The sequence below is a fragment of the Rhinoraja longicauda genome, chromosome 9 (assembly GCF_053455715.1).
Source record: "Rhinoraja longicauda isolate Sanriku21f chromosome 9, sRhiLon1.1, whole genome shotgun sequence".
NCBI classification, from domain to species: domain Eukaryota; kingdom Metazoa; phylum Chordata; class Chondrichthyes; order Rajiformes; family Arhynchobatidae; genus Rhinoraja; species Rhinoraja longicauda.
The window spans coordinates 50464270-50488153 of record NC_135961.1 but is presented as its reverse complement, the minus strand read 5'-3'; the positions used below and the strand labels follow the sequence as shown (position 1 = coordinate 50488153).

The following is a 23884-nucleotide window of genomic DNA, read 5'->3' as shown; positions in this document are numbered from 1 at the left end:
AAGGAAGACACAAAATGCTGGAGTAACTCAGCGGGACTGGCAGCATCTCTGGAGAGAAGGAATGGGTGACGTTTCGGGTCGAGACACTTCTTCAGACTGACGTCAGGCGAGGGGTTGAGACAAAGATAAAAAGTAGTCGGAGACAGTAAGGCTAGTGGGAGAACTGGGAAAGGGGAGGGGATGGAGAGAGAAAGCAAGGGCTATCTGAAGTTAGAGAAGTCAATGTTCATACCGTTGGAGTATAAACTACCCAAGCGAAATATGAGGTGCTGTTCCTCCAATTTGTGCTGGGCCTCACTTTGACAATGGAGGAGGCCCGGGACAGAAAGGTCAAATTGGGATTGGGAGGGGGAGTTGAAGTGCTGAGCCACCTGGAGATCAGGTAGGTTAGTACGGACTGAACGGAGGTGTTCAGCAAAGCAATCACCAAGCCTGCGCTTGGTCTCGCCGGTGTAGAGAAGTTGACACCTGGAACAGCAGATACAGTAAATGATGTTGGAGGAGGTGCAAGTGAACCTCTGCCTCACCTGGTAAGACTGTTTGGGTCCTTGGATGGAGTTGAGCGGGGTGGTAAAGGGACAGGTGTTGCATCTCTTGCGGTTGCTGGGGAAAGTACCTGGAGAGGGGGTGGTTTGGGTGAGAAGGGAAGAGATGACCAGCGAGTTTTGGAGGGAATGATCTCCATGGAAAGCAGAAAGGGATGGAGATGGGAAGATGTGAGCAGTAGTGGGATCCCGTTGGAGGTGGCAAAAATTTTGGAGGATTATATGCTGTATGCGACGGCTGATGGGGTGGAAGGCGAGGACAGGGGGGACTCTGTCCTTGTTACGAATGGGGTGAGGGGGAGCAAGAGCAGAGCTGTGGGATATCGAGGAGACCCTAGTGGGAACCTCATCTATAATACAGCACCTCATATTTTGCTTGGGTACTTTACACCCCAGCGGTATAAACATTGACTTCTCTAACTTCAGATAGCTCTTGCTTTCTCTCTCTCCATTCCCTCCCCCTTCCCAATTCTCCCGCTGGTCTTACTATCTGGTCATACACTGGAATTTAGAAGGATGAGAGGGGATCTTATTGAAACATATAAGATTATTAAGGGATTGGACACGTATGAAGCAGGAAACATGTTCCCAATGTTGGGGGAGTCTGGAACCAGGGGCCACAGTTTAAGAATAAGGGGTAGGCCATTTAGAACGGAGAGTTGTAAATCTGTGGAATACTCTGCCTCCGAAGGCAGTGGAGGCCAATTCTCTGGATGCTTTCAAGAGAGAGCTAGATAGAGCTCTTGGATTGTGGAGTCATGGGGGTATGGGGAGAAGGCAGGAACGGGGTACTGATTGAGAATGATCAGCCATGATCACATTGAATGGTGGTGTTGGCTCGAAGGGCCGAATGGCCTATTCCTGTACCTATTGTCTATTATCTCCGACTACATTCTTTCTTTGTCCCTCCCCCTCCCCTGACATCAGTCTAAAGAGGCTCGACCCGAAACGTCACCCATTCCTTTTCTCCAGAGATGCTGCCTGGCCCGCTGAGTTACTCCAGCATTTTGTGTCTACCTTCGATTTAAACCAGCATCTGCTGTTCTTTCCTACATATAAAGGCAATTGTTTTTATAAACACGTGACACTGATTATATAGTCCTCCCAATAGAATGCCTGGTGGGAGTGTGTAATCATAACACTAAGTCTTCACATCAGCTGCCTCCACTATATTAAATTATGGCAAAATAACAACAGAATAAAAAGATGCATTGTTCTTACCATCAGTTGACGGATCGGCACTGTTAGTGACGTGCAAGTTAGTGGTAAGAGTGTTGGAGTTAACTGGTGTGGTGGCTGGGAATAAGATAAGGAAGAGCAAGCAAGTAACAATACATTATTACATGGTGCACTTGGTAATCGTTACATGCAGTTATCAAACATGGCTCAAGAAACACATGCTGTTACAATGTATACATGCATGAGAATTTTCAATTTTAATGTTCATCAAGGCTTGAGACAATCTTGTCCTCTGAATGGACCTGTGACCCCTCATCAGAGACGTAAGCACATGAATTACAGACTGTTCCCAGGGGTACATTCGGAGACGGACATAAAGTTCTGCTGGAAGATCATCAAATCGGTGAAAGATGTTCATTGGGCTGCCCGACTGTCCCATTCCAGACTGCAGGAGTAAGTACTGAGGGACTTGCTGAAGCTTGTGGGAGCCAACGCCAAGGCTCTGTGGGAGAGGCCTATGGTCCAGGGTCCTCCCCCAGTGGGATATTGGGGGGCAGGGTCTGGTGGAGCCACCCCCCAAACAAGGGAAGAGATATCAAACCATTGGGCCTCAGGAGTGGCAAGGATGGCTGGTATAAGGATAGATTGTGAACACTACTGAATATAGCACTGATTAATATACAAACGCCGGGAATGCCAGAAGAGTTTTTGGACTTTTCTTGTTTTGTACATCTTTTTTTATTATTCTAAATAAAGTTTGTTTTTTTGGGGGAAAAAACATGATGTTATCTGGCACTTAGTCAGAGTGCTCTACAATTGAAGGCATCTTCTCTTAAAGGAGGCATTAAACTGAGGCAAGATGTCAACGATCCTATCAAACTTTGTGTTGGAGATCAGTAAATGAGTTGTGTCACAGTGAATTACTGTGACTGGACCACAGGTATGTTTCAGGCTGGGGCAGTTGAGCCCCTCAGTTGAGAGTTCAATACTGCAAGTGGACCTTGCTACCCTGCAGAATAATGGAAGCAACTAGACTCACACCTGAAAGGGAAACACGAGGCACAAGGAAATACATCGATGGAATAACATTTCAGCTCCTGATGAGACCACCTCATCAAAACAAGAAGTCTTCTACCTGAGATGTTCTCTGTTTGTTTCTTGCAGATACTGCCACATGCAAACTGAAGGAACAGCACCTCATATTCTGCTTGTGTTGCTCACAACCCAATGGCATGAACGTTGAATTCTCCAATGTTTTGGAGCCCTAAAACCCTCACCCCTCCCCCTTCATCCCCACCTTCTCCCATGTGCCACACCTGGACTCGTACTTATTTCTCCCCTCCCCCTTTCCCTTCTGCCTACATTCCGACCTCTTATTTCACAATTCACTACGCTTCAATCCTTTTGTCTCGCATCTTCTTTCTTTGCATCGCTGGTCATTGTCCATCTATCTGCATTTCAACAGCCCCCTTCACCTGTATCCACCTGCTACTTGCATGGCTTTGGCCTCCCCCTCCTTTCTTCCAGCTCCCCCCCCCCCCAAGAAAGGTCAATAGACAATAGAAAATAGGTGCAGGAGTAGGCCATTCAGCCCTTCGAGCCAGCACCGCCATTCAATGTGATCATGGCTGATCATTCTCTCAATCAGTACCCCGTTCCTGCTTTCTCCCCATACCCCCTGACTCCGCTATCCCTAAGAGCTCTATCTAGCTCTCTCTTGAATGTATTCAGAGAATTGGCCTCCACTGCCCTCTGAGGCAGAGAATTCCACAGATTCACAACTCTCTGACTGAAAAAGTTTTTCCTCATGTTCTAAATGGCCTACCCCTTATTCTCAAACTGTGGCCCCTGGCTCTGGACTCCCCCAACATTGGGAACATGTTTCCTGTCTCTAACGTGTCCAACCCCTTAATAATCTTATATGTTTCGATAAGATCCCCTCTCATCCTTCTAAATTCCAGTGTATACAAGCGTAGTCGCTCCAGTCTTTCAACATATGACAGTCCCGCCATTCCGGGAATTAACCTAGTCCATTCCGGGAATTAACCTAGGTCCTGACCCAAAAGATCGCCTACCCACGTTCTCCAGAGATGCTCCAGCAATTTGTGCTTTTTTTCGTAATCCAGCATCTGCAGTTCCTTGTTGCGCAATGCAACGTGAATTTCAACTTGAGTATTTCCAACTTTTTTAATGTTTCTATTTCAAATTTGCAGCATCGGTAGTATTTTTTGATTTTCAATTTGAGAAGTTTAGATAACGTTGGTTTGAGCAGATTCCTGGACAGTGTTTCGTAGTTAAGCCCAAATAGCATGTTTCAGTGCTTTTATGCATAACATAACCCACACCCAGGTCTGCTGGTCGGGACAGGAGTAGGATTGAAATGGCATGAATCTCTGAATGAGAGCATGAGAATAGGAAATGGAAAAGCTTCACTCATTGGGAAGTATTTGCATTGGTTTAGACAAACACCTTGGGGCATTGGTAAGCTCCATGATTCCTCTTTCCCTCCAGAGAGAAGCAAAATGAATCAGATTCAATGGTGCAGGGCAAGAAGACGTGAGAGAGAGGACAGGGACAGATGGGAAAATAAGAATGAGCTGCTGCTCAGTGGAGAGGCAATCTTCAACAAGAGTGAGGGATAAACAGGTCTTGGGTTCAGTGGGACATGGGCAGCAGGGTTCCGCCTTCCATGTTTGCTCTCCACACAGAAAGAGGCCATTCAGCCCATCAACTCAATGCCAGCTCACAACCCAATCCCATTCCCCATACTAATTTTCCCTGTTACCCATTCTACCACTCACTCTACATATCAGAGGCAATTTACAGGGACCAAACCCATGCGCTATCGGGATCTGGGAGGAAACCGGAGCACTCGAGGCAAAACCACACAGTCGTAGGGTGAACATACAAACTCCACAGACTGGAGGTCAGAATCAAACTTGGCTCCCTGGGGCTGTTAAGCTGGCAGCAGCATTAACTCCAGCGTCCCTGGTCTCAAGATCTCAGAAAGTGGAACAAGGGAATAATCAGCTCTGGTCTCAGAGATAGTAAAAGTGAATAACCTTACTCATGAAACATAGGCAGTGTCTCAGAAGTGTTGTCCAGGCCTGACTGGACGTTATTAGTGATATACTGGGAGGGTTTGAGGACCCCTAGGCTTATTGCTTGACACATTAGCTGCCTCAAACGGGAGCTAGAGAGGAGTCTGCCAGAACTGGAAACAGCAACAAGAAGGGATTTGGCAGACTTCCAGTGTTTACTTAATAGCAAGCGACCAAACAGTAGTTAATGATTAAAGAGGAACTTCAAGATGAAGAGGGGCGATGATGCACAACTCCGGAACAAGACAGAGGTTTATGAAGCACCACTCCTTTCCAGATCACACCGTGTTTTTGAAGCCTTCACCCTCCCCAACCCAACACCAAGGGTTTCTTAAACCAGCTTCCTCAGAGAAAACAGAATCTCAACATCCCCCCACCCATCGATCACCCGTTCTCACTAGTTCTGCATTATCCCACTTTCACATCCATTCCCTACACACTTGGGGAAATTTACCAAAGACAATTAGCTCAATACTCCCCCCTCCCCCACTCCTCACCACCAAACCTGTTCCTGTGATAAACAGCCCTCCTCTGAGGATCCTCTTCATAGGGGCAAGACTGTATTCCTTGGAGTTTAGAAGGAGGGGTGACCTTGTTCAAACATGTCAGATACTAAAGGGGCTTGGAAGTGTGGATGTTGAGATATTTTCAATGGAAAAGTCACGAACAAGGGGACACTGCTACAAAATAAGGGGCTGGATATTTAATACTGAAGGGGATACAGTAGATGATGTTGGAGGAGGTGCAAGTGAACCTCTGCCTCACCTGGAAAGACTGTTTGGGTCCTTGGATGGAGTTGAGGGGGGAGGTAAAGGGACAGGAGTTGCATCTCTTGCGGTTGCTGGGGAAAGTACCCGGGGAGGGGGTGGTTTGGGTGGGAAGGGAAGAGATGACCAGGGAGTTTCGGAGGGAACGATCTCCACGGAAAGCAGAAAGGGATGGAGATGGGAAGATGTGAGCAGTAGTGGGATCCCGTTGGAGGTGGCGAAAATGTTGGAGGATTATATGCTGTATGCGACGGCTGATGGGGTGGAAGGTGAGGACAAGGGGGACTCTGTCCTTGTTACGAATGGGGTGAGGGGGAGCAAGAGCAGAGCTGCGGGATATCGAGGAGACCCTAGTGGGAACCTCATCTATAATACCGCACTTCATATTTTGCTTGGGTACTTTACACCCCAGCGGTATAAACATTGACTTCTCCAACTTCAGATAGCCCTTGCTTTCTCTCTCCATTCCCTCCCCCCTCCCAATTCTCCCGCTGGTCTTACTATCTGGTCATACACTGGAATTTAGAAGGATGAGAGGGGATCTTATTGAAACATATAAGATTATTAAGGGATTGGACACGTTAGAAGCAGGAAACATGTTCCCAATGTTGGGGGAGTCTGGAACCAGGGGCCACAGTTTAAGAATAAAGGGTAGGCCATTTAGAACGGAGATGAAGAAAAACTTTTTCAGTCAGAGAGTTGTAAATCTGTGGAATTCTCTGTCTCAGAAGGCAGTGGAGGCCAATTCTCTGGATGCTTTCAAGAGAGAGCTAGACAGAGCTTCATACCATAGCTAAAATCAAACCATTCCTCCAATTTGACGACATTGAAAAAATCATTCAGGCATTCATTTCCTCCCGCCTAGACTATTGCAACTCCCTATACACTATCAGCCAATCACCCCTGTCCTGCCTGCAATTGGTCCAAAACGCCGCAGCGAGACTCCTGACGGGTACCCGTAAAAGGGACCACATCACCCCGATTCTGGCCTCTCTCCACTGGCTCCCTGTACAGTATAGAATCAACTTCAAGCTCCTCCTATTCACACACAAAGCCCCCCCCCCCCCCCCCCCCCATATCAAAAATCTTCTAACCCACCACTCTATCTCCAGGTCCCTCAGGTCGGCCGACTTGGGGCTACCCACTATCCCGCGTCTAGGCTTAAGCTCAGGGGTGACCGCGCTTTTGCGGTTGCAGCTCCTAGACTGTGGAACAGCATCCCTCTCCCCATCAGAACTGCCCCCTCCATCAACTCCTTTAAGTCCAGGCTCAAAACCTATTTCTACTCCCTAGTGTTTGAGGCCCTCTGGGGGGGCGCTGTGAACTGTTTATGTATGTGCTGTTATGTTTGTGTGCCATTGTATTTTCGTTCTTGGTACCTGAACTGATGTACAGCACTTAGGTCAACGTGGGTTGTTTTTAAATGTGCAATACAAAAAAAATTGTCTTGACTTGACTAGAGCTCTTAAGGATAGCGGAGTCTGGGGGTATGGGGAGAAGGCAGGAACGGGGTACTGATTGAGAATGATCAGCCATGATCACATTGAATGGTGGTGCTGGCTCGAAGGGCCGAATGGCCTACTCCTGCACCTATTGTCTATTGTCTATTATCTCCGACAACATTCTTTATTTGTCCCTCCCCCTCCCCTGACATCAGTCTGAAGAAGGATCTCGACCCGAAACGTCACCCATTCCTTCTTTCCAGAGATGCTGCCTGTCCTGCTGAGTTACTCCAGCATTTTGTGTCTACCTTCAATTTAAACCAGCATCTGCAGTTCTTTCCTACATATGAAGGCAATTGCTCTTGTAAACACGTGACACTGATTATATAGTCCTCGCAATAGAATGCCTGGTGGGAGTGTGTAATCATAACACTAAGTCTTCACATCAGCTGCCTCCACTATATTAAATTATGGCAAAATAACAACAGAATAAAAAGATGCATTGTTCTTACCATCAGTTGACGGATCGACACTGTTAGTGACGTGCAAGTTAGTGGTAAGAGTGTTGGAGTTAACTGGTGTGGTGGCTGGGAATAAGATAAGGAAGAGCAAGCAAGTAACAATACATTATTACATGGTGCACTTGGTAATCGTTACATGCAGTTATCAAACATGGCTCAAGAAACACATGCTGTTACAATGTATACATGCATGAGAATTTTCAATTTTAATGTAGATCAAGACTTTACTGGTGAGACAATCTTGTCCTCTGCATAGACCTGTGACCCCTCACCAGAGACGTAAGCACATGAATTACAGACTGTTCCCAGGGGTACATTCGGAGACGGACATAAAGTTCTGCTGGAAGATCATCAAATCGGTGAAAGATGTTCATTGGGCTGCCCGACTGTCCCATTCCAGACTGCAGGAGTAAGTACTGAGGGACTTGCTGAAGCTTGGGAGTGCCAACGCCAAGGCTCTGTGGGAGAGGCCTACGGTCCAGGGTCCTCCCCCAGTGGGATATTGGGGGGGGGGGGGGGGGGGCAGGGTCTGGTGGAGCCACCCCCCAAACAAGGGAAGAGATATCGAGCCAGTGGGCCTCAGGAGTGGCAAGGATGCCTGGTATAAGGATAGATTGTGAACACTACTGAATATAGCACTGATTAATATACAAACGCCGGGAATGTCAGATGGGGGGAAAAAACATGATGTAATTTGGCACTTAGTCAGAGAGTCAGGGTGCTCTACTATAGGGCTGCACGGTGGCGCAGCGATAAAGTTGCTGCCTTACAGCGAGTGCAGCGCCAGAGACTCAGGTTCGATCCTGACTACGGGCGCCGTCTGTACGGAGTTTGTACGTTCTCCCCGTGATCTGCGTGGATTTTCTCCGAGATCTTCGGTTTCCTCCCACACTCCAAAGACGTACGGGTTTGTGGGTTAATTGGCTGGGCAAATGTAAAAAATTCTCCCTAGTGGGTGTAGGATAGTATTAATGTGCGGGGATCACTGGGCGGCGCGGACCCGGTGGGCCGAAGGGCCTGTTTCTACGCTGTATCTCTAAATCTAAAAATCTAAATCTGAAGGCATCTTCTCTTAAAGGTGGCATTAAACTGAGGCAAGGTGTCAACGATCCTATCAAACTTTGTGCTGGAGATTAGTAAATGAGTTGTGTCACCATAACAGTGAATTACTGTGACTGGACCACAGGTATGTTTGAGGCTGGGGCAGTTGAGCCCCTGAGTTGAGAGTTCAATACTGCAAGTGGACCTTGCTACCCTGCAGAATAATGGAAGCAACTAGACTCACACCTGAAAGGGAAACACGAGGCACAAGGAAATACATCGATGGAATAACATTTCAGCTCCGAGACCAACTCTTCAAAACAAGAAGTCTTCTACCTGAGATGTTCTCTGTTTGTTTCTTGGCAGATACTGCCACATGTAAACTGAAGGAACAGCACCTCATATTCTGCTTGTGTTGCTCACAACCCAATGGCATGAACGTTGAATTCTCCAATTTTTTGGAACCCTCACCCCTCCCCCTTTCCCCCCCCCCCCTTCTCCCATGTGCCACACCTGGACTCGTACCTATTTCTCCCCTCCCCCTTTCCCTTCTGTCTACATTCCGACCTTTTATTTCACAATTCACTACACTTCAATCCTTTTGTCTCACATCTTCTTTCTTTGCATCGCTGGTCATTGTCCATCTATCTGCATTTCAACAGCAGCCCCCTTCACCTGTATCCACCTGCTACTTGCATGGTTTTGGCCTCCCCCTCCTTTCCTCCTGCTTCCCCCTGCCCCCCACCACCCCCACCAAACATGTCAGATACTAAAGGGGCTTGGAAGTGTGGATGTTGAGATATTTTCACCAATGGAAAGGTCACGAACAAGGGGACACAGCTACAAAATAAGGGGCTGGATATTTAATACTGAAGGGTGTACAGTTCATTTTCTCAGAGAATAGTGAATCTCTTGGCATTCTCTGCCCAGGAGGGTGACGGAGGCCAGATCATTAGATATACTGAAGAAGATAGATAAATATTTGAAAAATGGAGGAAGTGAGGGTGATGCGGAACAGGCACAGCAGAGGAGTCGAGGCCCGCGTAGGCCAGCCGCGATCAAGTGGAATGGTGGGGCAGGCTTGAGGGGCCGAGTGGCCTACTCCTGCTGCTATTTTCTGCTGTCCTTATTCTTGCGTGACTCCTCGCCCCAGCCGAGCTTTAGTTGTCGGGGGGAAGAAAGGGTGCGGAGCTGCCTGCCTGGCGATGCGTGCCTGATGGACTCCTGTGCCTCAGCAAGATCAAACAAGGAAAGCAGGCCAGGCACTGCAGTATAAAGAGCTCGGGATTTTAATTAACAAGCTGTATCGTCGTGGCCTATTACCCGGGAAGGGTGCCAACGATGACTGAAGGTAGGCAACGTTTGTGGCAGCGTGGCTAGGGGAAGGGAGAACAATTAACCCCTTGAGTTTGGAGCATCCTGTGCTTGCTGTTCTTTCCCTGTCCGGGTTGAAGGCTGACTCATGGACTGCTTTCAGTGAGCGTGCACCAACCAAAGCCGAACCCAAAACTGAGAGCGCCCCGGGCTTATTGGGTTCAGTGGAAGATGCCAATTCTTCCACAAGCACCTTCCTGAGAATCATGGGCGGGGTGTGCTGATTCAGGACTTTCATCTTTTCACACAAAGGGTGGTGGGTGTATGGAACGAGCTGCCAGCGGAGGGAGTTGAGGGTGGGACTATCCCAACGTGTAAGAAACAGTTAGACGGGTGCATGCATAGGACAGGTTTAGAGGGATATGGACCAAACGCAGGCAGGTGGGACCAGTGTAGTTGGGGCATGTTGGCCAGTGTGGGAAAGTTGGGCTGAAGGGCCTGTTTCCAAGCTGTATCACTCTATGACTATCTTGTTAGTTCAGGGGAAGGGTGATGAGGCTGAAACAAGGAAATGAGGACTAATCTAAGTGATGAGGCCCAAATCCAAGAATTTATGACTAAGCACAGGTTAGGAGGCCAGGTATAGAATATAGAACAGCGCAGCACAGGAATGCTTTGGCCTCACAATGTTTGTGACAAACATGATGCCACGTTAAACTCATCTGCCTGTATCCCTCTATTCCCTGCACTTCCACAAACCTGTCCAAAAGCCTCTTAAATGCCACTATCATATCTGCCCACACCAGTACCACCCCTGGCAATGTGTTCCAGGCCCCCACCACTCTCTATGTAAAAAAACTCATTGGTGCAGGTTTGGGGTCACGTGGGGTCTATTTTAGGTCAGGAAAGTCAGTTCCCCTGGAAGGAATTAATGAACCAGTTAGATTTTTAACTAAAGATAGACACAAAATATTGGAGTAACTTAGCAGGACAGGCAACATCTCTGGAGAGACGAAATGGGTGATGTTTCGGGTAGAGACCCTTCTTCAGGGAAAGGGAAACTGGAGATATGGGCGATGGTGTAGTAGATATATATACAACAAATGAAGAAAGATATGCAAAAAAGTAACAATGATAAAGGAAACAGGCCATTGAAAGCTCTTTGCTAGGTGAGAACAAAATGCTGGTGTGACTTGGGTGGGGGAGGGATGGAGAGAGAGCGAATGCAGGGGTTACTTGAAGGCAGAGAAACCAAAATTCATACCCCTGGGTTGAAAGCTGCACAATCAAAATATGAATATCTAGCTACCTTTAAAGATGTTAACTTGGCCCGATTCAACCAAACTAACCAAATTTAAATTCACCATGTTGGATTTTCACTCATCGCTTCCAATAATGAACCCAGCCTCTGGATTATTTTCCCAGTCATATAAACACTGCATTCCCTTGTCGTTGAGTAAGGGAAGTGTGCACTTTCAGGCCTATGATAAAACAGCTGTGGAGATCGTTCAGAAAACCAGCAAATGCAAGATGGGCCAACTGGCCTCTTTGTGCTATATGATGATACTTTGATGAAGCTTTTGTTATGGATACTCTTCCCATGTCTTATTTCCGATGTGGAATACTCTCTTTGAATAAACCAAGGTCCAAGTTTTAAAAAAAGATATGTGTATTTTTTTTAATTTCCTTTCCCTTGGGCGAGAGGCTAATTATTAGTATGTCTGGAAGTTCCAACATCCAAACTCGGCAACTAACATTGGGCATGAATGAAACATGGAAAATAATGTCAACATTGTGCACGCTGAAGTAACTGCATCAACCTTTGCGAGACGAGTTTTGGCATTATTTGAGAAGGATCGTAAATCGTTGATTATGAATCAAGGCACAGACATCCGACATTATGCAGATAAATCTGTCTGACTGAATCTCGCTTTTGCTCCCCTCCGAACCGCTCTGGGAATTGGCTGTACAAAATATCACACTCCCAGAGCCAGGAAACTGGCTGAATCATAGAAACCACCTTTAAAATAGCACAGTCGGGTTGTTCCCTTTCTTAATGACACTGCAATCTGAAGAAGGCAACAGATTAGAAGTTTCTTGACTCATTCCTATCACCTCCGACCAAGAAGGGTTGTTTGAAACCGTCCAGAAGTGAACAATATTTCTGAAGGCAACTTAAGTTAGAAACTTGGTCAGCGAAGGTTAGTTACTCCGACAAAATAATAAGGACCAGTCACAGATTGATCCTGTTAATTATTACTTTAAAACTGACCATTCTGGTCACATTTGCGCTATCCTTGGCCCTACCATGACATCCTGATCCCAACGACGAACAGGTGGGCCGGACTGTCGGAGCAGTGGGAAGTGCGGAGGCTGGAAGTAAATTACAAAAACACATTAGTTAAATAGGCAGCAATGTAGGGCTATCAGGCCGTTCATTGTCTGTGCAGGCACATCTGTGCCTGTGTGTGTGGGAGGGGGGCAGGAGGGCATGCATATGTGTGCAATGCATACCATATGTGTCAGTGTGTCTGCCCACATGTGCACATGAGTTCTTGTGTATGTGCTCATTTACAGCACATTGGTTTGAATGCTTGCTAATGCAAGCAAATTTATGGACGTGCTTGTCTATTAGAAATCTGCTTGTATGTATGTGCACACATGCATATGCACATGTGCACACGTTTATGCACATAACTGTGGACATATATATGTGTGCATGAGTACGCAGGTGCTTTTGTATATCCTGGCAGGTTAGGTTTGTACACGAGGAAAAAAGTCAATTGGTATGGTGGGCCGAAGGACCTATTTCAGTGATGTACAACTCTATGTCAATAGACAATAGACAATAGGTGCAGGAGTAGGCCATTTGGTCCTTCGAGCCAGCACCGCCATTCAATGTGATCATGGCTGATCATCCACAATCAGTACCCCGTTCCTGCCCTCTCCCCATACTCCGCTATCCTTGAGCTCTATCTAACTCTCTCTTGTAAGCATCCAGAGAATTGGTCTCCACTGCATTCGGAGGTAAAGAATTCCACAGATTTACAAGTGAAAAAGTTTTTCCTTGTCTCCGTTCTAAATGGCCTACCCCTTATTCTTAAACTGTGGCCCCTGGTTCTGGACTCCCCCAACATTGGGAACATATTTCCTGCCTCTAGCGTATCCAATCCCATAATAATCTTATGTTTCAATAAGATCCCCTTTCATCCTTCTAAATTCCAGTGTATACCAGCCCAGTCGCTCCAGTCTTTCAACATATGACAATCCCGCCATTCCGGGAATAAACCAAGTGAACCTCCGCTGCACTCCCTCAATAGCAAGAATGTCCTTCTAACATATCATGTCATGATAGGTCTGGAGTCAGTTATGGGTCAGACCAGGAGGGTCTATCATCAAGGAACCCCACCATGCATGTCATGCTCTCCTCTTGCTACGAGGAGGAACAGAAGCCTAAAGTCCCATATCACCAGGATTAAGGATAGCTACTTTCCTACAAATGTCAGGTTCCTGAACCAATCTCCACAACCCTAATCTTACTCAGCAATGGAACACCGGACCAGTTCTTGCACTACCATGGACTTGCTTTCTAATTGTTTTTGCTCTGGCTTTGGTGTCTTGTTTTTCTTAGCTTTTTTTTTTCCTTTTCACGATCTTGTATAATTCATGTAATTCGCACTGCATTTATGTTTTTGTGTGTTTGAATCTATGTACCGGCCATGCTGTTTGAAGCAAGATTTTTCATTGTGGCTGAACCTCACTGTACTTGTGCATATGACAATAAACACTTGCCTTGACTTGAAAGATAATGAAGTTACTAATGCAGTGGGTATTGAAGCCAGGCCATGTGTGGGCTGAGTCAGATGCTGAATAGCATTATTTTGCAGAGCCACATCGCATTCTCTTCATGCCACTGGATATCCACCCAAATCTGGATTTTTCCAGACATCGGTCTCGTTTATTTTCTGACTGATATCTATCTTGCTTATGGCACTTGGTAATGTTTTACATTTCCTTTTCAGTTTTGTTCCAATCTCGTCACCCTCTTGAGCAGCTGGTGTTACCCTCAACCTATTGATCCTTACTTATGTTGTAGCAAGGCAGCAGGCAGTAGTGACAATGACATGCAGTAGATTTTCCATAGAAATGGAGTCACTGTGCAGGGAAGGACACAATTGCAGCAAATTGTGGATGCAAGCCCAGACTATCACACAAACCAACCTCCCTTCCATTGACCCCATTTATGCTCACGCTGCCTCGGCTAGGCCAACAGCATAATCAAGGACGAGTCGCACCCTGGCCACTCCCTCTCCTCCCTTCTCCCACAGAGCAAGTGTATAGAAGTGTGAAAACGCACACCTCCAGTATGTCCCAAATTCCAACTATTCTCAAGGTGAAAAAATCATTCCTCAGATCCCCTCGAAGTACTCCCACTGCTCATCTTCAACTTATACCCTCTGATTTCTGATGCCTCCATTATGGGGAAAGGGTTTCCTGCTATTACCCGATTAATCTTCCTCCACACCAGAAACAAGCCTGGCCTACTCATTGCTTCTCGCAATGAATACCTGAAGATGTTGAGCCCAGGGGGTATGAAGACAAAGCGGATAAACAAAGCTGTTAACAATACGACAGCCTTAAACTTGCAGTTATTACTAATCATTCTATTTTTAGATAACGTTTCTGGATTTCTGTGAGCAAATGGGAGACAGCATATCGAACAAGAACATAAGAAAATTGGAACAGGAGTAGACCATTCAACCCCTCAAGTCTGCCCTATCATTCAATATGATCGTGGCTGATCTAAGCTGGCCTCAACTCCTCTTCTATATCAATTGTCCACAACCCTCAATTCCTCAACCTTTCAAACACCCATCTCCGCCTTAAATATATTTAATTGTTTGGCCTCCATTTTCCTCAGGGGCATAGAATTCCAAAGATTCACCAGCCTCTGAGAGAGATTTCCAAGCATCTCAGTTTTAAATAACCAGATCTTTATTTTGCCTGTATGTACCTTCCTAGTGGATATATCGCAACATCTAACCTGTCAAATTCTCTTAGGACCTGATATTGTTCAATGCCGGTCTTCAATCTTCTAAACTTCAAGGAAAACAAACTAAAGGTCTAGCCTTGCTTGATAGAATGACCCTCTATTCCCAGGAATTCTTTGCCGCCTTGCTACCCTGCAGTAAGGTCTTCTCCTGTGCACAGATAGGAAATTAATGCCTACCATGTACAAGACATCTTAAAGAGCTAACAACGTAAAAAGAAGAAGTGGGCACAGGAGCAAGCAACCTCGTCCAACAGAGCATCACACTCACCACAGCTCAGTTCACTGTCCGCTTCCAACGCAGAGACAGGGATGTCCCAGAACGAGTTTTCCCAATCCACCACGTTGCCCACTTCTTCGCAGGTTAGGTCCACTAGCATCTGCCCAGACATGTTGAAGTTCCAGAAACGGAAGTTGTAGAGCTGGCCGGTGAAGGTTTTGCTGGCTTCTTTTTGTTCTGGTGCAAGTGTGAGGGAGCCCTGGGCTGCAATACTTTTCCCGATGGAGGCTGGGCAGGGATTGACCTGATATCTGTTTTGAGTCTGAGTGATGATATCGCCCGAGGCACCATCCCATGTGACACACAACTGGCGCCAAACGTCGGTGAATGCCTCGTTAGAGAAATTATCCTCCCAGAGTTGGCTCACGTCACACTCCACGTTGGAGATTGCCAGGAGGATGTCACCTCCCTGTCTCCTGAGGTCAATGAGCGGCAGGTTGTTGCTGTCCATGTATGACAAGAGGACCCAGTTTTTCTTCACAGTAGATGATTTGGCCTCCAGACACACGGTGAACTGTTCCAGTTCTGGGATGGAGACCGAGGAGGACACTGAAACAACCTGTCGACTAGATGGCCTGTCCAACACCACCTTTTGATTCCGCAGTGAGACTGCCACTTCACGATCATCCAAGAGGAGAAGAGAAAAGAAGATATTTTAGTTTCACAGAGGTGCAAGAGATAAGGAAGGGGAGCAGCTATCATTGTCAGGAGGACGCCATTTGGCCGAAGATGCCTGTACTGTCTCTGAAATGACAGTGACAATTATTTTAATGGCAAATTTTACTGCCCCAATACACTCCACCCTCGTTGTCCTGCTGCTTCCTTATGGACAAAATCCAATTTCCCTGTCGGAATTTAGCGTTCCGTCTACCGGAGGTCCCATGGCTTACGACAGGGTTCCGTTCCTGAGAACTGTTTGTAAGTCAGACATGAACGGTAACCGTGTGGGAGAGAGGGTCAGGGAGACAGCTGTGATGGGAGAGTGAGGAGGAGCTGGTCTCACTGACTCAGCGAGAGAATGAGTCTGCTCAACGCCCCCATCTCGGCTCGGCTCAGCTCCACACAGTCCCCGATTGTTGGGGCTCGAGTATGGTGGGAATGGTTGGGGCGAGAAAGCAAATAAAAGAACCCTCGTGCCCACCCGCCAAAAGAATCCGCCATTTCTACTGTATTATTCTACTTTTAGAAGACGAACATTTGGGAGTGAATTGCAGGTGAGAATCTCATTGCGGAGTTTGAATGGCATGCGATAAATGACAGAGTAATATACATTTGTGAATGAGTGTTTGGGTGGAATCGAAACAAAGGTTTTTGTGGTTCTTTATATATTTAATGGTGGATACCTGGGAGAAAATGAAGGCTGGAATATGATTAAAGAGTTCAAGCAATTTATATATATACTGTAACTTAATGGATATCTGGGAGAGAATTTCACCCTAAAATACATTTGAAGCATTCAGGTAGTTTATATATAGAATACCCGGGAGTACAAGTTCACTAAAACAGATTATATGTTTGTTGATGTATCCATCATTGTCAGATGTCAGTCTGCAGAAATAAGCAGATAGTCGTCTTTCCAAAACTACTGCCACACTTCATAAATACTTCTATTGGTTGTGAAGTACTTTGGGAAATCCCACGGTCACAGTACAACGTCCGTGCTCGCGTGTCCCTGGAGGGGGAACACGCGGTGTCCACGGGGACGCTGGAGGCCTTCCGTAAACGCTGGTTGCCGCGGGAGGTCGAATGTATTACTGGCAAAGTTGGCGGAATTTTAATTTGATCATTGTTTTGTTTGTAAACTGCCAATACAGGCAACTTTTGATTTGATCGCATTACTACTTTGTATGTTTGTTTTTGGAATAAAGTATTTGTAAAAGAAGAAAAAAAAGGTCACAGTACAACATCCAGATTTTCTTTCTTTGAAAGACACACACTCCTGGAGTAACTCTACAGGGGTCAGGCAGCATCCCTGGAGAACATGGATTGGTGAGGTTTCAGGTCAGGCAGCATCTCTGGAGAACATGGATTGGTGAAGTTTCGGGTTGAGACCCTTCTTTCGAGTCTGAAGAAGGGTCCCAACCAAAATGTTGCCTATTCATATTCTCCAGGGATGCTGCCTGACCCTCTGAGTTACTCCAGCACTTTGTGTCTTCTTTGTAAACTAGCATCTAGAGTTCCTTGTGTCTGCATTCTTTCTTTGAAGTTGTGATGGAAATATTTTAGAAAGCAACAGTATCGTTCAGCAAGCCATGCACATTATCACATACCTTGTTTGTAGGAAGCACTGAATCCTTTCGTTTGGATGCTAAAGTCGGTCTTGAACGTGACAACCATTTCATTCCTGGTAGAGTTCAATGTGTGACCCTTAGCCGTGACGCCGCAAAATTTTATGTTTTCAGCCCCATTTAGTATTGACACAAAGTCATAGTGGCATCCTTGGGCTTCCTCTAACTCGAAGTCATGAAAAGTCAGCTGTATGATAAATCCAGGAGGGGCCAGGATGGTCCACTTACAGTTTAAATTAGGGTTATAGTCCTTGGGGTAACATGGGGATGTGAACTGGCCTGAGAGACCGGTTAGAGTTTCTGTGCAACTTGAGCAGCACAATACTGCTGAATTTCAAAAGAAAGAGAAAATGGAACATTGCATTTATACTTGTTAAATTGATCTTGGAAAACTCTTTGTGACATACATTGGACAGAGTCCCAGCAAGATGAGAAGGAGGAAGAGTTGCCAAGCTTTAGCCCAGGCATGCAGTCAGTCTTGTCCCGGGTGGAAATTGTTTTAAAGTCAAGTCACATACAGCGCAGTATTGGAACATTAGCAGCTACAATCTGGACCACAGGACTGCACCTAAGGTATTCCAATGCCCAAAATGTTCATAATTTCCTTGCATTGAACTAGGGCGGCATGGTGGCGCAGTGGTAGATTTGCTGCCTAATAGCGCCAAAGACCCGGGTTCGATCCTGACTATGGCTCCTATCTGTACGGAGTTTGTATGATCTCCCTGAGACCTGCATGGGTTTTCTCTTGATGCTCCTGTTTCCACCCACACTCCAAAGACGTACAGGTTTGTAGGTTAATTGGCTTGGTATAATTGTAAATTGTCCTTATTGTGCGTAGGATAGTGTTAGTGTGCGAGGATCTGGGTAGGATGAAGCCTTTCATGCATTAGATAGGCCCAAGTTGTATTTTCCCAATCTAGCTTCCATTAAACTTGTTCACCTTATCTAATAAATATCTACCACTCTCAGTTTTTACATTATTATTTGCCCTTTCCCCAACCTGGTCCCAACAGGTTAGTGGGGGTGAGATTTACAGATTTCACTACTCTTTGGGTCAGAAGGAGATAGGAACAGGAGTTGGGCATCAAACTCTTCAAGCCTGCGCCACCATTCAACAGAATCATGACTGATTTCTGCTGGCCTTTACTCCATTTATCTGCACTCACCACAGCCCCCCGACTGAACCTTCAACTGCTGGATATCCAAATCCAGTGGTCGTTCTGAAAGGCGGCACATTTTACCAAAGGGATGTCATTTGCAGGAATCTTCTAGCTATTGCCCAGGCAGGAATGTGTTGGGACAGGATGTGGCTTGGATGGGGCTTCTTTCATTGCCTTGGGGTATCTACTCTACAGTGAGGAGTTGTGCTCCCTGCTAAATAAGGTAACAATTGAGTTTTCGTCCAGTTGCTGTAGCAGGAGAACGCTCCAATGCTGCGACCAGGTTAGATGGGATACGGAGAGGAAGCAGTGGTAGGACAATGGAAAGAGCATCGCAGAGAGAAAGCCAGAACTGCACAAGTCATTCCGACAAAACAGGTTTTTGCAGGAACTATATTAGTTATTTTTGCATACTTGCAACGGTTGGAGGTAATAAAAGCAAACCAATTGACATGGTAATTCACTGCTGATTAATATTTCTTTGACTACCGCAAAGTATATTTCTGGTCTCAAGCCTATCCCTTTACTCCTCAGTCTCTCTCCCAAGTCCTCATTAGAATTTGCCTCTTTAAACAAATCCAAAGTGATTTTTGTCTGGTACTCACATACTTTAATGGCATAAAGCTTTAGTATGAATGCAATCTTCTGTTCAAATCACCAGAGGTGGATAAACAATGAACGAATTATGACATGATTAGCAATGCATAGCAAGGGCAACGTTGCACAATCCATACAAATGCAGAACCCTGGAATTGTTTTAGTAACAAATAAGAACATTGAACACTACAGCCTATGAGCAGGCCCTTCCATCCACAATGTCCATTTCGGGAATGATATTAAGATGAACTAATCTTCTCTGCCTACATGTAATACATATATCTTCATTCCCTGCATATCTATGTACATATCTAAAATCTTCTCAAATGCCACCATTATATCTGCCACCACCAGCACTGACAGAGTGTTCCAGGACACCCCACCCTCTTTGTAAAAAAACTGCCCAACATATATCTCCAATAAAGGTAGACACAAAATGCCGGAGTAACATCGCGGGTCAGGCAGCATCTCTGGAGAAAAGGAATGGGTAACGTTTTGGGTCGAGACCCATCTTCGGTCTGAAGAAGGGTCTCGACCCGAAACGTCACCCATTCCTTCTCTCCAGAGATGCTGCCTGACCCGCTGAGGTACTCTAGCATTTTGTGTCTACCTTCGATTTGAACCAGCATCTGCAGTTTTTTTCCTACATATCTCCAATAAACTTTGCTCCTCTGACCATAAACATATTGTCTCTAGTTTTTTTATATTCTCAGTCTGAGACAAAGGTTCTGACTATCCTATCTCGGCCTTGCATACATTTATAGCCTTCTATCAGGTCTCCCCTGAATGTTCAACACGCTAGGGAAAACAATCCAAATTTGTCCAATCTTTCCTTATTGCTAAAACAATCTCATCCAGGCAGCATCTGGTCAAGATAGACACTAGGTGCTGGAGTAACTCAGCGGGCCAGGCAGCATCTCTGGAGAAATAAGATGGATGACATTTCGGGTCGGGACCTTCTTCAGTCTGAAGAAGGGTCCCGACTCGAAACATCACCCATCCTTTTTATCCAGAGATGCTGCCTGACCCGTTGAGTTACTCTCGTACTTTGTGTCTATCTTTGATATAAACCAGATTCTGCAGTTCTTTGTTTACATATATTAGCATCTAGTAAACCTCTTCTGCACCCTATCCAAAGAAGACCATTCATCCATCGAGTCACTGCTGGCCTTGCTGCATCAAACTATTCAGTTAAAACCCACTCATAGCCCTGAAGCTTGATCTCTCCCATATGCATATCCATTTTCCTTCTGGGGTATCACAAAATGCTGGAGTAACTCAGCAGGTCAGGCAGCATCTAGGAGAGAGGGAATGGGTGACGTTTCAGGTCGAGATCCTTCTTCATACTGATCCATTTCCTTCTGATCGCTCTGTATGATCCCAAAATCTCTGCGGACAATGAGCTCAAGATTGTCAACTGTCTCTGCTTAAGATGGTTGTGCCTCACATCTTGTCGTATCCCTTTGACTAAGTCTTTGAATCTGTGTTCAATGGTTCATGAATCAGCCACAGATGGGAACAGTATTTACCTTGCCTAAGCCAATCACACCTCCACTAAATCTTATCTCAACCTTCTTTGTTCCAAGCAGAACAATTCCAGCTTCTCCAGATCTAACCCTGTAACATTACAAAATTCTGGACCAAATTGAATACCTTAGGACATGTATAAGATTATCAAAGTATCCCCATCAGCGAGCCCTGCCTCTGCTCCCTGCTCCCATCAGACAGGAGGCACAGAAGCCTGAAGTCAAACATCACCAAAGTAAGGAAAGGACAACTATCAGGTTCTTGAACCATCCCGCACAACCGTGTCCTACCTTAACAACGGAACACTGTGCATACCAATGTACACACACAATCACACAATACAGTCTATCGTATACGATGAATAATTCACCATGACACAAAACGCCATTTAGTGAAGTCTATTTATTATATTTATCTCCTAACAAAACTCACATCAATACCATTAACTATCTTTGTAAATAGCACTAAATACCATTAACCACACATAAATTATCAACGCAAGTTTGCATTGTCTAAAACATTTCGCAATATTTACAGCAATTAGCAACAATGCCCTTGTCAAACCACCAGTATTAACATCCAGATCTTTCATAACATCCACCATCAATTTAATTATTTCTCAATACGAATCTTCCAAATAATGCCAGCATTCATGACGATCGATATTAGAAATGCTTTTGTGTTTGTCACTATTTGTGGCTTCTTGTACACCTGCCCCTCCCTCAAGCTGCCCTTGAGCTAACCCAAACTATCTCCTTCCCACCTCAAAAAATAATGCTCCAAACATGTTTTTCTGGACCAACCTATTCCATTAAAGTTCACAAGAGTGAAAGACATGTCTTCATCCTCTCCTCAGATGCTGCCTAACCTGCCATGAATTTCCAGCATTATTTGTTTTATTTATGCCATTATCTTGTTCTACCTCGGAATCCATTCTGCGTCTGCCTGTACTGAAATTACACTGGAGATATTTCCCTACATTGGGAAGATGCCTTATAAATACTAGTTGGTTTGCAGCACTAATAGCTCACTCTTGTTAACATGCACAGTTCTAGATCCACCACGGGAACAAAGAGATTATTGACGGTGCTTTGTATCCATTGTTGATTAGGACGTTACACAACGTGGTTCTGAATAAGCATATCTCCATTTACGTCGCAGTCAATGCTACTCCTTCCCCTCACTCCCATTCTGTGCTGATAGTTCTGATCCACACTGAGGGACAGTTCTCCTGCATCAATGTGGGTCTGTGCAGTGAATTTGGCAAAATCATTCCTCCACAAATGATTAACCCACCACCAAACTAGGGGAGCCTGGATACCATCCCTGCCTACACGAGTCGATGATATATTAGCAAATGCCCAGCACCTTTCGATTAGTTAGAAGAAGAGGCCAAGAAACACCTGTGGCGGTGCAGCAGAAGTTATATAAAATGAGCGCAAGAGCTGCAAATACCACCAGATTTCCATCTCAGAGAGCCCAGACATTTTAAAATATGCACATATGTTAGTTGCTGATTAGTCTTTTTTTTTTTAAAGCATGGTTGCCAAGAACAAAAGCAGGGGAATAAACTGGTAGCACCATGAGGAAAACAAGTGGAAAAGTACTAGCTCAAAATAAAATTACGCAAAATCAAAGCATATTGTGAATGGTGGCAATACCACAACGATTTCGACCAATGCCTTAATTTACGATCTGTTGTTGTTGGTAACAGTAAATGATGTTAATGCAGTGTTTCTTTGAAATTTCGCTGCCCAACCATTTACACAAGTGTTAACCCATCTGTAATCCATTAAAGTTCTTTCAGTGGCAGTCACCCTGTGTTCACGTTGCCTACAAATTTGTGTAAGAATTAAAAGCAAGAGTGAGTCATTCAGACTTTCAAGACTGTTCCACCATTCAATATGATTAGGACTCGTCTCTCACCTTCACACCACCATCCCCAAATCTTTAAAAAACTATGGACCTCAATACCAAAGAGGCTTAATGACTGTTCATCCACCGGGATAAATAGCTCCAAAAATTCACAACCCTTTGAGTGAAGGAATTTTGCCTCATCACAGTCATAGAGCCATACAATGTGAAAATTGGGCCTTTGTCCCAACTCGCCCATGCTGACCAAGCTGCCCAATCTAAGTTCATCCTATTTGCCTGCATTTCTCCAATAACGCTCCAAAAATGTCCTATCCATCTACCTGTTCAAATGTCTTTTAAATGCTGCTATGGTTCTTCCGGAAGTGGCGGCGCCTAACGGCAGCGGCTCACTAGCAGTCTGTTCGTCTTTTTTCCTTTTTTTTTTGTTGTGTGTCGGTGTTGGGATGGTTTTTATATATTTTTTTGGTTGTGTATGTGTGGGAGGGGGTGGTGGTGTGGGGGGGGGGGGGGGGACTTTTCTCTTCCTCAAGGCGCGGGGTGCGGCTCGGCTGCGGGGCCTAACATCGCCCGGTGCGGCTTGGCCGCTGGACTTTACATCGCCCGGTGCGGCTTGGCCGCTGGACTTAACAGTGCCCGGTGCGGCTCGGCCGCTGGACTTAACAGTGCCCGGTGCGGCTCGGCCGCTGGACTTAACATCGCCCGGTGCGGCTCGGCTGCGGGACTTAACAGTGCCCGGTGCGGCTCGGCTGCGGGACTTAACATCGCCCGGTGCGGCTCGGCTGCGGGACTTAACATCACCCGGTGCGGCTGGGCTGCGGGTCTTTTCATCGCTGGTGCGGCTCGACTGCGGGACTTAACATTGCCCGGTGCGGCTCGACCACGGGACTTAACATCGCCCGGTGCGGCTCGGCCACGGGACTTAACATCGCTGGTGCGGCTCGACCACGGGACTTTACATCGCCCGGTGCGGCTCGGCCACTGGACTTAGCTGCACAAGGCTTGGTCGCAGACCTTTCATCGCCCGGTTCGGCCGCGGGACGTTTCAGCGCCCGGTGCGGGGACTGTGCGGGTCGGTCGGGGACGAGCTGTCTGTCCGTGGGCGTGGGGAAGAGAGTGGAAGTTTTGTTGCCTCCATCACAGTGAGGGGGTGTTTGGAGTCACTGTGATGGACGTTTGTGTTGGGGCTATGTGTCTTGT

At 46.1% G+C, this 23884-nt stretch overlaps 1 protein-coding gene across 7 annotated transcripts in view; it reads right to left on the bottom strand.

Annotated features, from left to right (window-relative positions):
- Positions 1-23884, bottom strand: part of adgrg6 (adhesion G protein-coupled receptor G6) — a 135815-nt gene that overhangs the window by 77572 nt on the left and 34359 nt on the right. For 3 of the 7 annotated variants that reach the window (XM_078405458.1, XM_078405457.1, XM_078405462.1), the window contains exons 4-8: positions 17511-17855; positions 15232-15855; positions 12218-12283; positions 7547-7621; positions 1767-1841 (exon numbers count right to left, since the gene is read on the bottom strand). In XM_078405458.1, coding sequence (XP_078261584.1) covers positions 1767-1841; positions 7547-7621; positions 12218-12283; positions 15232-15855; positions 17511-17855 — 1185 coding nt within the window. The remainder of the gene's footprint in view (positions 1-1766; positions 1842-7546; positions 7622-12217; positions 12284-15231; positions 15856-17510; positions 17856-23884) is intronic. The other 4 variants (XM_078405459.1, XM_078405460.1, XM_078405463.1 and 1 more) reach the window with 4 other exon arrangements.